This window comes from Eretmochelys imbricata, chromosome 15 (genome assembly GCF_965152235.1).
Source record: "Eretmochelys imbricata isolate rEreImb1 chromosome 15, rEreImb1.hap1, whole genome shotgun sequence".
NCBI lineage: Eukaryota > Metazoa > Chordata > Testudines > Cheloniidae > Eretmochelys > Eretmochelys imbricata.
The window spans coordinates 27490117-27506501 of NC_135586.1; the positions used below are offsets into that span (position 1 = coordinate 27490117).

Here is a 16385-nt window from a genome sequence, read left to right on the forward strand (position 1 = left end):
GTAAAAAATCCCCAAAGCCAACATCAGAGACTGTAGGGAGGGTTATGAGCAAAGCTGCACAAACTGTCTCCCACGGCTGTCAAGAAGATCATGGGTGAGACTCTGGCCTCATTGAACTCAGTGGCAGAACTCCCAGGGGCCAGGATTTCAACTCGTATGAATAAATGTTGGCTTTAGTGGGGAGGATTGTCTACTGATTGCAGCAGTGGCCTGATCCTTTGTCATTGAGTTGTTGTGGTAGCTTTGTGGAACCGGGGGAAGAAGGGGCTGTGAGCCCTCGCCCCACATTTCTGTGCTCCTGTCCTGGGGGCCGCCAGCTTCCTGAGATTCGGACTTCCAGGTGCAAAGCAGTGTTAGTGCGTGCTGTGGTGTTCGGCAGGCGGCCCACGGGGGGTATCACAGCCATGACCACATCCTACTCCTGTACACAATAACTGCTAAAGTCAGGCATGCGGGCAATGCTGCACCCTTTACAAGAGTGTAGCAATTGCTGCTCCTGCATGTGCTTCCCAAGAGACCCTGCAGACTTTTTCTTCTGTCAGCTGCAGGACACCCCCTTATGCTGTTGTGGCTTTTAAAGCCACAACAGAGCCCTCTCTGTCCCTCAGTTTCCCCTCTGTAACACAGGGGTCGGACTGCTTCCCCAGCTCTCAGCATGGCTATGAGGCTGAACTAGGAAATGTTAATTAATAGAAGGTGTTGTATATAGGCACTAAGTGTTAGTACTTGAACTTTCGTAAGTGACTTATTAAGATGTTGGCAAAAATGTACCATTTCCCCAGCGGTGGAAAGAGTCCCAGTCCAGAAGTGACCCTTCGGAATTCACCAAGAAGGAGAAGGAAATGATGGCTGAGACCGAGCTCCGGAAGCTGCAGCAGCAATTTCGGATGATGGTAGAAAGACGGAAGTCTTTTGGTGTCAAGGCTCAACAGCAAATGTACCATCAGGAGTAAGGGCAGCTTCATTTTGCTAGTCCGTGGCTGAAAAAGAAAAGACACCTTCAAATCCGGGCTGCACATGTCCTCTGTGGGCCTGATTCTGCTCTTACTTATGCCAGGAACAGTTACATTAAAACCACTCTGAGCCAGATCCTCAGCTAGTGTAAAACAGCGTAGCTGCTCTGACTGCAGCAGAACTATGCCACTGTGCCCCAGCAGGGAATATGACCCTCTGCGTTTTGCATACTACATGATATTGGTAGTCCGAAAAGCACACATTTATGGGCTTTGGGCCCAATCCTTCAGCCCAGGTTCATCCACTGGGAATATTGGATGCACAAAAACTACAGGATTGGGTTCTTTATATGATACTATTCTCTTGATAACCTTTTGAATTTCCTGCTTTCACAAAACTAATCTATTTGCTTAGAATAATTAGAGACGCTTTATTTAGGTCTTGATCCTTCCTTATGCAGAACTCCCTTTGAAATCAGTGGGAGTTTTAAATGCAAGAGGACAGGATTAGGCTATGAAGTGTATACATTTTTTGAAAAACTTTTAATTTTCTTGGTTGAGGGGAATGTCTTTTATACATTTTTAAAATAATTTGTCTAAACTAATTTCTCCCTCGCTAGAAGCCTGAAGCTAAAATTGCAAGGGTTGAATAATGTTTGCACAGTGCTTTGAAGATGCTAAGTGCCAAATATTATTTTTATCATTTTTTCTACAGAAAAGAAATATATTCACTGAAGCAGGAACATGAAGAGATTGCATTACTCTTGAGCCTTACAAAGTCACAGAGAAATATGATGTTAGATGACAGAAATTGTATGGAGCTTAAATTTCTTTTACAGACCAAAGAGGAATATGATTCTCTGATTAAAGCAACAAAAGCCCTGATAGCTGAACTTGATGATAAGGTAGAGTATCTGAACAGTTAAATGGATAAACATGAAATACATTAGCAAAGCCACAAAACAAGCGATGCCCTCCTATCTGTCACTACTGGGATGGTAGCTCTTTCTTTGCTTTGCAGCTTCAGGTGTCTTCACATTTCATAGCTTGTTAAAAGAGCAATTCACTGATTGTTACCTGGGTTCCATTACTGCATCCATTACACACCTGATTAGTGCCAGTGAAGTAAGTGGGACTTCTTGCATAAGTAAGGACTACTCAGATAAGTGTCTGTAGGATCAGACCCTAAATTGGCTATAAGTTTTCAGGTTTCTGCTGTAATTGATAATGTAATCCAAAGGATTGTGACCTAATTAGTTGGAACACCACAATGGCAATATCATGGCATGAAATAGCCAAAGGGAATAAAGCTCTGAATCAAATAATTAAAGTCTTAGGGGAAAAAACCTGGCCTGTCTGCAGTTTGTTTGCAGGGGAATCTAGTGTTTGAGGCATTTGTATATAAAATGTGTCAGCTCAGGCCTTGGAATATAATGTCACCTCTCGAGCAAAAGACCACATGATTTGAAGACATTATGGACCACCTAATCTGTTCCTATTACAGTCAGTGGAAGTTTGCCCAGTGACTTTGGGTTTGACTCTGGTCCCTGTGTTCCGATACACCACTATGGTTTGAGGTGGTGGTCTGGATGGGGAAAAGGGAGTGTGGGATTTGCTGGGGAATATTCCCTACCCCACGCTTGCTCTCATTGTTTTTCTTGGAAAAGAGGCAAAAACTGTGTTTTTTGTTACATTCATTTATGTGCCCTGAGACTTGACATTTAAAAAAAACAACCAAATACTTACAATAAAAATATCCTCAGCTCTCATAGGCTGAGCAGAGTTGGGTCTGGCCAGTATTTTTAGAGGAGACCAAGGAACACCCAAATGCTGCAGAAGTGATCTGGGAGATTCAGTAGGTGGCACCTTCCCTTGTGAGTCAATATGGAATCATTGTCCATCGTGCTGGTAGGGGGTCAGTTTCAGGGGTCCTCCAACTGTTTCATTCTTCTGACCACTTTGTGTTGGGAGATTCTTCCAATTCCCCATTTCTCCAAACATTTCATTATACGCACCTTCAGGAAGTGCTCCCCAGACAGTAGGTGGACATGGACCACGGCACAAGAGGTACCATGATAAAATATTCTTCTTTTTCTGTTCTACTCTGTTGCATAGTGTTGTTGTGCCCTAAACAGCTGCTGTTTCACCCCAGAGGTAGCCATATTTCAGTGGTGACATAAAAATAAAGTGACTCCTGTTTGTAGTTCAGTGTCTGTAAAGAGGGATCGTTTGAGATAAAAGCTGCACTCTAAATTTAAGATCATTACTGACGTGGGTTACTGTAGTTCAGGTCAACACATGGGTATTTACAATGGCTAAGCACACTGACAAAAATCCAGAACGTAAAGACAGATTTTTATTTTTTTTAGGTAATGGAGATGGAAAAAAAGATCAAAACTCAAAAACTGATTGTAGCAAAGGTGAAACAAGCGAATGATAGCAAATGGCTGCAAAAGCAGATTCAGATGCTGGAGAATCGCCTAAACCATGTAAGCAATTGCTTGACCGAGCTGTTGATACATTTTGCACTGCAACTCCTTGACTAGCTGGCTACCTGAATGTGGAGGGTTTGGAAAATGTTTTTCTGTTATCAAGATAATTTAAAAATTCAGGTTCACCCAAGCAATGCAAAGGACTTTTCCTGTCTTTGCTGACCCGATCACTCTTGCTGTATATTGCACATCCAAGGCTCTTTCAAGCTTGTCCATCCAAGGGCAATGTTTGCAATTTCCCAGGAGCTCCAAGGGCTACACCTACTTTGCAGCAAAACGAAGTTGATTGCAGCCAATCATCTGTGAAACAGGGCAGGTGGATTTCAATAGCAAAAGATCCCAGCTCTGTCCTGATCCAAATGGCCTCTCCTGTAGGCTCAGTGGGCTGCGCTGCAGTATTAAAGACAAGGGTAGCCAGAGGGCCCACTTAAGACTTCCCTGGGCTGTGTTTGTCTTAGCCCTGTTTTATGTTGTTTGACCCATAATAGCTGGGCTCCTCTTTCCTGTTCTGCCTCCCTTACAGACTTTTCATTTGCAACCTGTCTTCCCAGACCACTGTCCGTTTCAGTACCATCCTGACCACGAATGCCACACTCAGAGAAGAGATTGAAAACCTGCGATTTCAGAAAGCTATTTTTGACAACTTCTATTCAAAACTTCATAAAAGACTAGATCAGCAGAGGAAAACAATGGACGCTGCAATTGATAAGTCCAGCCAAGCATACGAACAAAGGTAAACGGGAGAGGAAAAGGCACAGGCCGCACTAGCTCTTGGCAGTACATTTGGTATTGCTTTCCAGGGCACAAATGCCCATTTCATTCATTAATAAATATCCACCTAAGATCAGATTTTAAGAAGTGCCCACTGATTCTGGGCGCTCAGTGTTAAATACTCGGGACTTGGTTTTCAGAAGGGTTGATCTCTGGCAGCTCCCATTGACTTCAGCTGGAGCTATGGGTGCACAGGACCTGTGAAAATCAGGCCCTAGATGTCCGAAGCTGGTCACCAAAAGCGAAGTGAAAATGTGGGCCTAGACGAGTTTTCTAGTGCCCAGGAAAGATGCCTGATTGGTGGGCCTGGAATCTGAGCTCCTCTGCTCATCCGTAGGACAGGCTTCACCCACACTGCCCACTACCAGTGCGCCTCAGCCAGGACCGTGTAGAGACGGCCCAGTCAAACACTTGGCCTCTTAGCTAAGACGGGGTGGGGGTGGGGGTTTAACCGTGCCCATTGCAGTGGTGATTTATGGGGTGGTAAACTTCTGTTCTACGGAAACTGAACCACACCAAGTCATTTCCCAAACAGCAGCTAAGATGGCACAACGCTTGGTGACTACTAACCTGGGCCGTAGTCTAGCCAATGTCCTTAAGGGGAAAGACTCTGGACCCCATTCTCCTGAGTTGTGCTGTTCAGGAGCCACAGTCTGTCCATGCTGCCAGTTAATTGTTGAAGCGGTGTCTGGAACGGTATGTGTGGATTGTCACACAGGAAAGACTAACTAGTTAACGGGGCGCATTGTGTGCTTTCTGGCTGGGTCTAGGGTGGAGGCACTGGCATGGGTTTCCGCCATGAAGGAAAGGCGCTGCAAAGACATCGCGCAGTATAACGTGGAATTCAGGGAACTGGAGCGTGTCTTTGACCACGAGACCAAGCTGAAAGCCTTTATGCTCATCAAATTAGTGGATCGCTCAGACTTTGAGGAACAGGCCAAAAGGGAAGAAGGTACCATATGGGATAACAAACCTCCCCCCTCCCCTCCCCAATATGGAAGCTGATGTGACTCACCTTAAAACTTCATGGTCACAGTCAGCTGGGTCTTGTCCTATGAGGAGAATGTCCATAACAGGAAGACAGAACACGCTCAGATTGGGGTCCATCCTGGTCTTGACCTTCCCAGAGAGGTTCTCACCCCTGTGTCTCTCACTCCAATAACTCCAGCACTGAATCTGGGTGTGAGGGGATGGGGACGCTGAGCTGGGGTTTACCCCCTGCTCACAGGGGACCAGGTAGTGCCCCTTACCCTCTCCCACATAATGGGTGGCATTATCCATAAAAGTAATGATGATGTGAAAGGTCATTTGGGCTTTTGTCGACAGAGGACTAAATCCTGCTATTGCTGAAGTCATTGGCAAAAATCCCATTGGATCTGGGAAGCTAGGATAAGGACCCAATAGAGAGACACCGTGGTCTGGATTCTCCACTCACTCCGGGATAACTTCATTGACTTCCGTGGTGTTACTCCGGATTTAAATTAAGCAACTCTCAGTGAGCTGTGTACCTGGGCTGCTGGTGTCCTGGGTCCCTTCCAGGCCTACATCTCTGTGATTCTCTGGGAGCTTGCGGCAATAGGAGGGAGAGAGGTGCTGGAGAGAGGTGTTGGCGGGGGAGGGGAAATGGGCTCTAGTTTTAAGTACACTAGAGGGGGCTAATCATTTATTATTGCGCCTCAGCTGAGTTCAGTGAGGTGGCACCAATGGGACTGAGGGCAGAAGTAATTTCTCCTGCCATCCTCAGGGAGAAATTCCCATCCTCCACTTGTCCTGTTACCTGGCGGGTGCTTATGGGCCACATGCTCCACCCTGGGTTTCCTTATTCTATGTCTACACAGCAGCTGGAAGGTGTAATCCCAGGTCGGGTAGATGTATGTGCGCTAGGTCTGCTCAGGACATAGAAGTGTGGCCACGGCAGCCCAGCTGGCGGCTTGGGCTAGCCACCCTAGGTACGTAGCCAGGGTGTCGGGCAGGAGTTCACCCGAGGTGCCCAACCACACTGCTATCTTTAAGTGCTTTGACAACTCTCAGCTGCGGTGTAGATGTATCCTTAGTCTCTTTAAATCCTCTCCCTTGGTCTCTCTGGCATGTCCCGTTCTCCAGCCCTGCTATCGGTTTTGTGGGCCTTCTTGAGTTTGCATTCCATGCCCCAACCTTTCCCCGCTCCCCCTGGGGGGGCATGAATTTAATCCCCAGTGTTTTCAGGTGAATTCTTTTGAGTTTGCCCGGTGATGGGCATGAACGAAATGACAAGAAACAGAGGTAGTTTGCTGCCCCAGCAGTTTTTGCGTTGCCGTTGATCTCTTCCAGCCCTCAAGTCAAGCAAGCGGGCCAGAAAGAGCAAAGGCGAAAGCTTTGAGAGCTACGAGGTGGCTTATATGCGCCTGCTGAAGCTGAGCGAGGACGGGGACATTGGCCAGCTGGTGACAAATTTCATCGAGAAAGAGGAGAAGAACTTTGCGTATTTCAGTTACGTCACCGAGCTGAACAACGAAATGGAGAGGCTGCAGAAGAAGACACAGGACATTCAGGTTAGTTCCGGTTGCTTTTCTGCACCCTTCACGCTGCTGTTTCGCTTTTAGATGAAGGTTTTCTTCTTTCTGCTCTTGCAGCTGTTGCCGCCCACGCTAGGGCCTCAGCTGCCGATCCCACCGCAGGCGTGTGACTTTTAGAACATAAATGGGGTATCCAAAGAAAGGAACTCTCGTCTAGGAGACAGAATCAACGTCTCATTGCTGCCACCTTGTACCCAGAGGAGATACTGCAAGAGAGTGATGCTCAGTAGCTGTGCGGAGCTGGGGGAGTTTGCTGTATGAGATGCTGACCAAACCCGATCTGATGTTATTTTTAGTGGCCATCACTGGAAATGTGCACAGAAATGTGACATCAAATGGTGCAGAAAATTCTACTGGGCGGGATCAAGCCTGGAAGCTCTTCCTAGGACTTTGCCCGGGGCGAGACTCCCATTGAGTGTTGTGGGAGACAGGAGTGCCGGAGGACTTCAGGATTTTGGCCCCTGGTTTGAGGTTTTGGTGGTAGAGAGAAGTTTTTTTACCTCTGTCAGTGGAAAGGTATTTCTGTCCTGCCTGGGAACCTGGCTCCCCACCTGCCATAAAATTTTCATCAAATCCAAACTCGAACTGAATAGACTCTACACTCCAGCCCCTAGTGACGGGATCCCCAGATCTTACTTTGCCCACTGTCTAAGCTCTGGTTTGTTTGATGGGTAAATGGAGTGTTCTATAGCCTCCTTGCAGCTGTGGGATGATGCTCTAATTCATATGCTTTAACTGCTGTCTGTTACTGCTGCGGACTGCAGCCTCCCCACGCATTCTGGTTAAATAAAAGCAGGATCAGCTGGAAAGGATTCCATGTTGCACTTTCTCAGCCTACTGAGGACTGGGAGCTGGGGAGGGACCCATCAAATGGACAGGTTAGGCGTGGCAGGAGAGTGGAAGCATGAAGCCTTTCAGAGAAAGTTTTACTTTGCTACAAAGGATTGTTTTCCAGAGAAAATGGGGCCCCATACTGCACATAGCTGGTCAGGGGTCTCCCAGAGACTCAAGACACGCCTTAACACTCAGCTGTTCAGGTTTTCCCCAGTGGCTATGGCGTCTCCTGTTAGTAGAGATGCATGGCTGAGAATAGCTGGCCAAATGCTCCCCAATGTAGCCATACTGACTTCTGTGCCGCCCAGAGGCACATGGCCCAGCGTATCTGGACCTCTAAAATATGGCGAGAAAACCAGTGGGGCTCTGTTACTCTCTGGCCTGTGTTTGAGCAGAATGGGCCTAGAATTATTATTCCACCAGGCTCTGCTGCTGAGATCTTTAGGGGAAGGGTGCTGGTGGGTCCATCTTCTGCACAGCCAAAGAGAGTGGGACTGTCGGGAGAGGCTGCTGCTGGTCTGTGTTTGGACACAGCAGAATTGGCAAAGCAGCCAATCTCTTCTGCTTCCTTTTTCTTCAGAAGATGGGCTTTAAAATGTATCTTCTGTGGGGATTTAGTGCTTGGGAGGGTGTTAGGATGACAGCAAAGAAGAGGTGTGTTCCCCTGCTGAACAGGGTACAGCATAGGCAGTGCAGCGGCTCTGCCAGTATGCCTTCTCCCAGATCTGGAGGGACCACTCTTGCGGGGGAGAAAGATTTCTGTCCTCAAGGCCAATTAGTCCTTCACTGCTCTGTGGAAACTTCCGCAATGGGGTCAGTCTAGTGGAGAATTTGGTGTTACGGACACTTGTTCCCCTGGGGTTTGGACTGATGTCACCTTTCAGTTACTGCTGACCTGGATGTGAACCAGTGACCTAGAGATAGTGGTCTCTGTGTTAGCTGTCAGTGATAGTTAATTCTCCCCGGGATGAAGGGATTAGTTCCAAGGCTTTACCTCCCAATACTCCTCTTGTTTGTGTGGTACTAAAGAAGAAAACACTTTTTCAACCCTGATACTTGTGCCTGGGAGCTGGGAGATAAGGGAAGCCTAGTGGTGGGAAAGAAATATCTTGGCTACTAACCAAAAATGTTTCCTTTATTGCCTTCTAACTAGGAAGCAGTTATATCCCAGTGACTGTGATCTGATTGTTTGGAAACGTGTCCTAAGCAGTGGCTAATTCATGCAGCCAATGCAAGAACAAATGTATTCGTTGCAGGTGAAAACTGAACATTAGGGACTCACACTCTGCTTAACTTTATGATGCATAACATGTGCTTGGCAGCTATACTCTGTGCTTTCCAGGTGCGGAACGCTTCCATCAGGCATTGGGTGGTTGGTCTAGTCACCCGTCAGACTGGCAGTTGAAAGCAATTAACACAAATCCATTATGCTGACTTTGTAACACTCGTTTCACTCTTGGAGTTGAACAGCACAATGGGGCTGTTTATGATCTCTTGTGATTTTATTCTCCAGTTTAAATTTTTCAGCTGGTTCCAGCTGGTCACTACATTTTGGAGCAGAGCCACGGGTGTACTGGTCCTACTGGATCCTAGGACTACTGGTTCTCCAGTTCAATCCAACAGACACGAATATAGATGGGTTGAAACATTCCAAGGGACTGCACTGGCATTTCCACTAGGGGTATAGCACTGGGGTGGAAGCACTTTTTTATTATATATTATTTGTATAACTGTAGTGCCTAGGAGGTGTCAAGTGCTGTACAAACGTGCCCTTGTGCTAGGGGCTGTACAAACACAGAACAAAAAGATGGTCGTGCCCCAAAGTGTTTCCAATCACTTGGATCCTAAGGTGATAGATACCTTGCAGAGAATGATTGATGACCGATCCCTTGAGCTTCAGGCCCTCCACCAAAGACAAGATCTTCAGCTGTGGTAAATCAGCAGTGCCCCACTGATTTACACCAGCCGATGAGGAACTGGCCCACATTTTTCAAGCTGCAATGATGTGAGCTCAGAATAATGGAATTTGCAGCGATTAGTAGAACTTTTCTCCCATTTGCTCTTCCCACACCCAGGGAGGGAATACTGCTAGGACTTGCTGCTGCTTTCAGAAAATCCTGCTTGATTTTGGAAGGGACTATTTTAACAGAAGGTGGAAAAAGACAAGGAGCCATACTCTGGTCTGTCTTGTTCCCACGCAAGCCCATTGGCAGTCAGGGTTAATGAGAGCAGGAAGTGAACTTTGCAGGAAGCAGACCCTACGTGTAATCAGCCCTGCTGAGGGTGTAACACAGACACTGTCATTGGTAGTGTACAGATGAATCCATGACACTACTACATACAAAGTCCCAGGATGTGTTTGCTCAGCAGTGTGGGGCAGCCCTCATTATTAGTCTTATGTGCTTATATTTTATGCAGAATGAAATTCTTGACTTAAAATCCCAACAGAAGTTTGCTGATGACAAAAGCAACACCAGTCTCAAGGAGATGGAGGTAAGGAGCTGTCCTGGGAGAGCCTCGCTAGCCCGTGGCTTACCTCCTGGCAGTACGCTATGTACTGTATGGGCCAGATTCTGGGCCCTTGGATGCCGTCTGCATGGCCTGGCCATGCACTGGGATTTATCCGCATGGGCATTGGCAGAGGAGTTATTTCACTGCCAATGCTGCAGCCTCTGAAGCCGAATGCTACCCCCCCGATGGAGGAGAATGGCCATTGCCCTCCATTGGTCCTGCTCTGCCCCTTTGCCTCCAGGCCACCCCTGAAAACCTCTCCCTAGTGGGGTTCAGAGCTCTGTAGCGTACAGGGGTGCAGACCCACGGTTTGGGGTCCTCCGGTCCAGCCCCTGCCCCTTCCAGTGCCCTTAGTTCTAGACCCTCCTTGACGACAATGGACGTTGCTTCCCTCCCCTGCTGTCAGCTCTGATACCAGTGTGTGCCGAGGGGGCAGGGATAGGCTTAGCCCAGCAGAGGACCCTGCTTTGGCTTTTGCCAGCCCTTTCCTTCAGCCCCTGTCTGAAACCCCTCCGGCTCAGCATGCTGGAGCGGGCTCTGTGAGCGCAGGCTTCACCTTGTGACTGGGAACTGCACACCAACCCTGACCACCCTCCAAGTCAAATGGGCTCAGGGTCAGTCACCCCAGGCCCCCAGTCTATGCAATTCATGGAGCCCTTGGCTCATTCTTCCCCGCAAGTGGCCCTTCCCAGCCACCTGGGGCCTCCCAACTTAGTGAGATTACTTGGGGCAAGTGGGGCATTGTTAGCCTGACTCCTAAGTGCTGAGTATCTCCTGCTCCATGATCTTTCAGGGAACACTTGGTGGTGATGTCCTGCATACTTAGTCCTGCCTGGAGAGCAGGGGACTGGACTAGAAGACCTCTCAAGTTCCCTTCCAGTCCTATGATTCTGTCATCCTCAAGGGGCTGCCAGGAGAGGGCTACTTCCCTCAGACACATGGCATCAGTAGAATTACAGCGGGGACGAGATCAATCCAAAACCTTTCCACACTGGTTTGTGCTCAGTGTCTTTCACACTCACCTTCTGTGTGGAGATGCTCCTCGAACCCTTCAACCCTAAACTGAAATTGGGCCTGAGTGAGCTGCAAACAGAGTTTGGGGTGTTCGGATGGGGCACAGTTTTGGGGGGGTTCGCTTTGGGCCCGTGTCTTGTACATGGTACAAGCCCTGTAGCCTAGATAACTCCTAGGATGGCTTTGCTTTGTGCTGCTAGGAGAAGCTGAAGAAAACCACCGAAGAGGCCAACCTGTACGAGTACACCTGTAAAGAGAGCAGCAAGGTCCTGGACCAGCTCAAATCCGCTGTGGACTTTCTGTTTAAACAAATACAGTGCAAGGACACCAAGATAATGGAGCAGCTTGGCGAGAGTGGGGAGATCACGGATCTGAACCTGATGCAGTATTTTGGTGAGTTGTTAGTGGTTTTTCCTTTGCCCAAATTTTAGTAAAGCTCCAAAAAAAACCCCAAAACCAACCCCAAAGTATTTCAGAGAAACTCACTAATAGAGAAGTGAGTCACTCACACATTTATGGTGGGAGTGAGTGTGGGTCTAGTAGCTAGAACAAGGGGCTCTTGAACTTCTGAGTTCTCTTCTTGGCACTAGAGGGGAATGTAGGCTCTTGGGCTTGGAGCAGGGTCTGGGGATCAGGACTGCTGAGTTTTATTCTTGACTCTAGCAGGGGAATGTGGGACCTGGTCTCTTTTGTATAGCGCTCCAGTGGTTGGGGTGGGCCTGGGGAGCCTGGATTCTGTTCTCCGCTCTGGGAAGAAGTGTGGCCTACTAGTTAGAGCAGAAGCCTGGGGACTAGGACTCCTGAGTTCTATTCTTGTCTCTAGGGGGGGACCATAGGGTCTAGTATGTTTTGAATAGGGCCCCACAAACCCAAGGTCTCACCTACCCAGTGATAACCTATGTCACACAAGAGCTTGAAATAGAACCCAGGCTCCTGCCTTCCAGTGGGGCTTTTGCCAGAAGTGGGCTCGGAATGAACAGTATCTTATGCCTGGGTCTGGGGTAGGGTTGCCAAATGTCCAATTTTCGACTGGAACGCCCGGTCAAAAAGAAACCCTGGCAGCTTCGGTTGACACTGCCAACTAGGCCGTTAAAAGTCTGGTCGGTGGCACAAAGGCGGCCCGGGGCTAAGGCAGGCTGTCTTTTTGTTTTTGTGCGATTAGAAAGTTGGCAACCCTAATCTGGTGGGGGGTCATCAGTTTTAACTTGTCCCACACAGGTATCATAGAAAAGAAAACCAATGATCTCCTGCTCATTGAATCCTTCCTGCGCTATAAGGAGGTCGAGGGAGAGCAGGATTCGCTCCCTTTATTGAATCCATTTTTGGGTGGCACCGGACTCCTTAAAAGTACAGATGCAGCGAAATTACCCCCATCTTCCCCTACCATAGAGCATGTAGTAGAGAACGTAGAGGATGGTAAGTACTCACATCTTCTCTCCCAGACGCTACCTATCGCTCACAGGAACAGAACCTATCTTACATGGGAACAGAACCATAGAGGCCTGGCTGGGGCAGAAGCAAGGAGACTGCAAAAGGACCAAATGGGGAATGTGAATCAAATGGCAGGATCGTAGCAGTCAGAGGTGGAAAAGGCTCCCGGGATTATAACTGTCTCCTCCCACCCACTTGCCAATACGTTCACATCTTGGCTAATGCTCCATCTAGCCTGGCTTGAAATGGCTTTAGTGATGGGGTTTTCACGACTTCCCTTGGGAGTCTGTTCTAAAAGATCTAGCTGGGCCTGATTCTCAACTACGCCAAGGCCCTTCTACATTGCCCTGGCATAAAGAAGCCTTAAAGCAGGTGGAAAGGATGCTATGATAATATCCCCTGTGGAGGGGGCTGCCCTGCTGGGCATAAGGGCTCTGCACCAGCCCTGCTCCCAGCTCCTGTGATGGGATGGCTGGAGTGCACTGCACTATGGCTGTTCTCTGTTTCCCAGGGCTCACAGTGGCCAGGGGAAGTGAAGCATAAGAGCAGCCCTGGGGCTGCTCTAAATTAAACCAGGGACGAAACGGGATCCTTTATAGCCCCAAAATATAGGGAAGCAAAGGTGGCTAAAAGTCACCTCCACCCCTGCCTCTAGTGGGGGAATGGAGTCACAGAATCAGGCCCCATCGTTTCTAAGATGGGGCCAAATGCTGGGAGTTCCCTAGTGCCTGGAGTTCCTGCTGGAGTCAATGGGAGATGTATGGGCTCATTGCCTACCCAGGATTTGGTTCACTGCTTTATTGGCGTGGGCAAATTTCTGACAGTCTGGGGACTTAGCACCCTTATACTCAGATGGCCATGGGAATGAAATGCCATAGCAGAGCCGGGGCAATATTTAACACTAATGTGAGTGGGTGAAACTCCATGGGCCCCTGGATTTGCATAGTATTAATGAGGTGAGCAGCCTTCTGATACAGTTATCAGAAAGTGTGGGTTTGCAGCAAGCGCAGTGACAAGTTAGGACTTTAACTGAAGCTCTGGAGAGATTTTTCACCCTAATAATCCCAATTTCTTTTGAAACAGTTGATTGGCCTTTGGACCATGGCAGTTTGCGCAGCCTGATTATTGGGAACTTGGAGAAGGACGAGTCCAGTAGGATCTCACTGGACAAAGAGAAGAAGAGAGGGATAATTTTATAGACGGGGAAAAGCAAATACACTGGGTATAAATAATAGGTTCTTAATTCACTTGAAATCAAAATCTGATTCTGTGCTTAATTGAAACAAAGCTAACTTTAAGTCTCAGGAATGCTAGTATTGTCTTGTATTTACAATAGGCTTTGCCATCCGGCAGGATCCCAAAGCCTTTTACAAACTTAAACGAAGCTCTACCAATTATAGGCAGGCATCACATATAAAGAAATGCAACCATTTCTGGGGTGGAAAGGAGGGCAGCAGTTGTCTAACAATCATTCACAACAGTTTGGCCGTGGCACTGGGACTAACGTCCTCTGTGTTGCAAAAGGCTGGTGCACTAAGTACATCGGCATTTAATGGCCACAGGTGGGCATGACCTCACTTCTCCATCTCCTCTGCCTGTGCAAATTGCCATGGGCTCATCAATATCCACACAGAGCAGGCAGGCTCCTGTTTAAAGTCCCCACACATTAAACCAAAGGATGGAGGCCTGAGTTGATGTTGCACTTCCAGGTGTTTCAGACCTGAGATGATTCTTCTATTGGACCGTGGCTGCCTCTCACTTCTTAGTACGTGGGGCTGGCTCCTCGGCTGGTGTAAATCAGTAGAGCGCCATTGAATTCAATAGAGCTGATTTACCCCAGCTTTCGATCTGGTCCATGATTTTTAACATTTCTGTGGGGGTTTTTTTTTAATTAACAAATATTCTGTCTGTAGACAAACACTGGCGAGAATCCCAGAGAACTAGACAAAAGGGGGGAAACTAGAAAGCAGGAGAGACACTGTTGTCTAGTGGATCAACCATTTGAGTGGGACTCTGGACAGCTGGGCTCTAATCCTAGCTCTGCCACTGGCCTGCTGGGTGACCTTAGGCAACTCACATCCACGTCTCTGTGCCTCAGTTTCCCCATCTGTTAAATCGGGATACGGATACTGACCTCCTTTGTAAAGTGCTTTGAGATCTACTCATGAAAAGCTCTGTATAAGAACTATGTGGTCTATTATTACTGTAGAAAAGCTCAAAAGTGGAAGCAACCAGCTTGACTGCTAGCTACTGCCTGATCTTCCAGTCTGAAACAGACATTGATCGCTTAGCGCATAGAGCAAGGAGATTTCCCTTTCTGCAATACCCTTCAGCCATAGTTGCTCAAATGGAAAGCACATGATGATCAAGTATCAGAGGGGTAGCTGTGTTAGTCTGGATCTGTAAAAGTGGCAAAGAGTCCTGTGGCACCTTATAGACTAACAGACGTACTGGAGCATAAGCTTTCGTGGGTGAATACCCACTTCGTCAGATGATAATCACGGTTTGCCTCCCCTTGGAATCAGAGAAGCCAGCAGGAAGGATAAAGTAAATGCTATAATAAAGGGACCTAAAGTTTTGCTCAAGATCCCAACTGGACTCCAAAGGCAGATGGGACAAAGGTTTTTCAGCCAAATCCTGATCTAAGTTGGCTGCGGCATAAATCCACTGACTTCAGGGGAATGACTCCAAATTTACTTGGGGGAAAGCGAGATCGGAATCCCTGGTTGCTAGTGGGATGCCTGGCACTGTGCATGAAGAAATCCCAAATCATGTGGGATTTGCAAAAGCGTCTAAGTGATTGAGGAGCACAGTGGTGCCATTGAACGTCAGTGGGACGGGGACTAGAGCGCCTAAGCCTCTTAGATGCTTTTGAACATCTCACTCACAGTTCCTGTTCCAAGGACAGATGAGACTCTGACAAGATGCCTGGGAGATCCAGAGAGATGGCAGTAGCTTGGAAAGATTTCTCACTTTGGATGGTGATGGTTTTGTAGCCACGTGGGACAGCAGTATTGTGCGCTTTGCAGAAGCAGGGGGTTTTCCAGAGGGGTGTGAATGAAGGGAGCCTGCACCAGTGGGTTTGAGAGGATAAAATAGCTGCATGTCTTTGTGCTCTCAAGGCAGCAACTTTGTCATAACAGCTGTAGTCGTAGCTGTTGGAAAAGGAGGCAGGGTAGCCCTGCTTTGCCATCAAAAGCACAATTGAGCCTTAGTTATTTTGTCTTTTAAGCACCCCATACCTTACATGATACCCGTCACAGAGAGAGAAAGAGACGCTTTAGTGGTCTGCGCATGCTGCCCAGTAAGAGAAGTTTACTAATGCCAGCGATGTACCGTGCATCATTAGATTAGTGGCAGTTTGACAGCAAGCCACGCAGAATGATCCCATTTCCTCCCTGCTGGGCTTCTGCTGTTTGATGTTTGCAAACTGTACAACCCACCTCGGACCAGCCTTTGCCACCTTCCCTGTAACTGAGTCTCGTCGTCAGAAGTTCAGTCACAGGGATTTTTCGGTGGTGACCTTGTCTAGCTGTGGCTCAGTGAGTCTTGTGTGACTCAGCCCACAGCTGGGGAGATCTCTGTCTCTCTCACTCACTCACTCACTCACACTCATCCCACTTTTCCTCAGAGCTCTGCAGGGTTGTGTTTGCCCCAGACAGAAGCATTTATTTTACAGACCCTTTTCACTCTTGACATAGGCAGCTGGATTTCCTCCTGCAAAATGTATAATTTAATTTGGACACAGTTCAGATATGCAGTTCCCCAGTGACAGTAAGCTTTTCCCTGCAGAGAAAAACAGGCAAGAGTGGGACCACGTACAA

The 16385-nt window shown here is 47.9% G+C and overlaps 1 protein-coding gene across 1 annotated transcript; it reads left to right on the plus strand.

Annotated features, from left to right (window-relative positions):
- The first annotated feature begins 875 nt into the window (after positions 1-875).
- On the plus strand, positions 876-13760 carry CCDC63 (coiled-coil domain containing 63). The gene is made up of 10 exons (XM_077835253.1): positions 876-949; positions 1669-1858; positions 3323-3442; positions 3997-4178; positions 4987-5168; positions 6527-6747; positions 10024-10098; positions 11331-11523; positions 12349-12546; positions 13645-13760. Exons 1-10 carry the CDS (start codon positions 888-890, stop codon positions 13758-13760), a joined length of 1539 nt encoding a protein of 512 aa, XP_077691379.1. The 5' UTR covers positions 876-887.
- Positions 13761-16385: the final 2625 nt, after the last annotated feature.

What these genes read in the sequence shown, in the direction of transcription:
- CCDC63 (XM_077835253.1), top strand. Translation starts at nt 888, where the DNA reads ATGATGGTAGAAAGACGGAAGTCTTTTGGTGTCAAGGCTCAACAGCAA. An exon ending in AGCCAAGCATACGAACAAAG is followed by an intron (nt 4,179 to 4,986) that starts GTAAACGGGAGA and finishes GGCTGGGTCTAG; the next exon opens with GGTGGAGGCACTGGCATGGG. An exon ending in GAACCTGATGCAGTATTTTG is followed by an intron (nt 11,524 to 12,348) that starts GTGAGTTGTTAG and finishes TGTCCCACACAG; the next exon opens with GTATCATAGAAAAGAAAACC.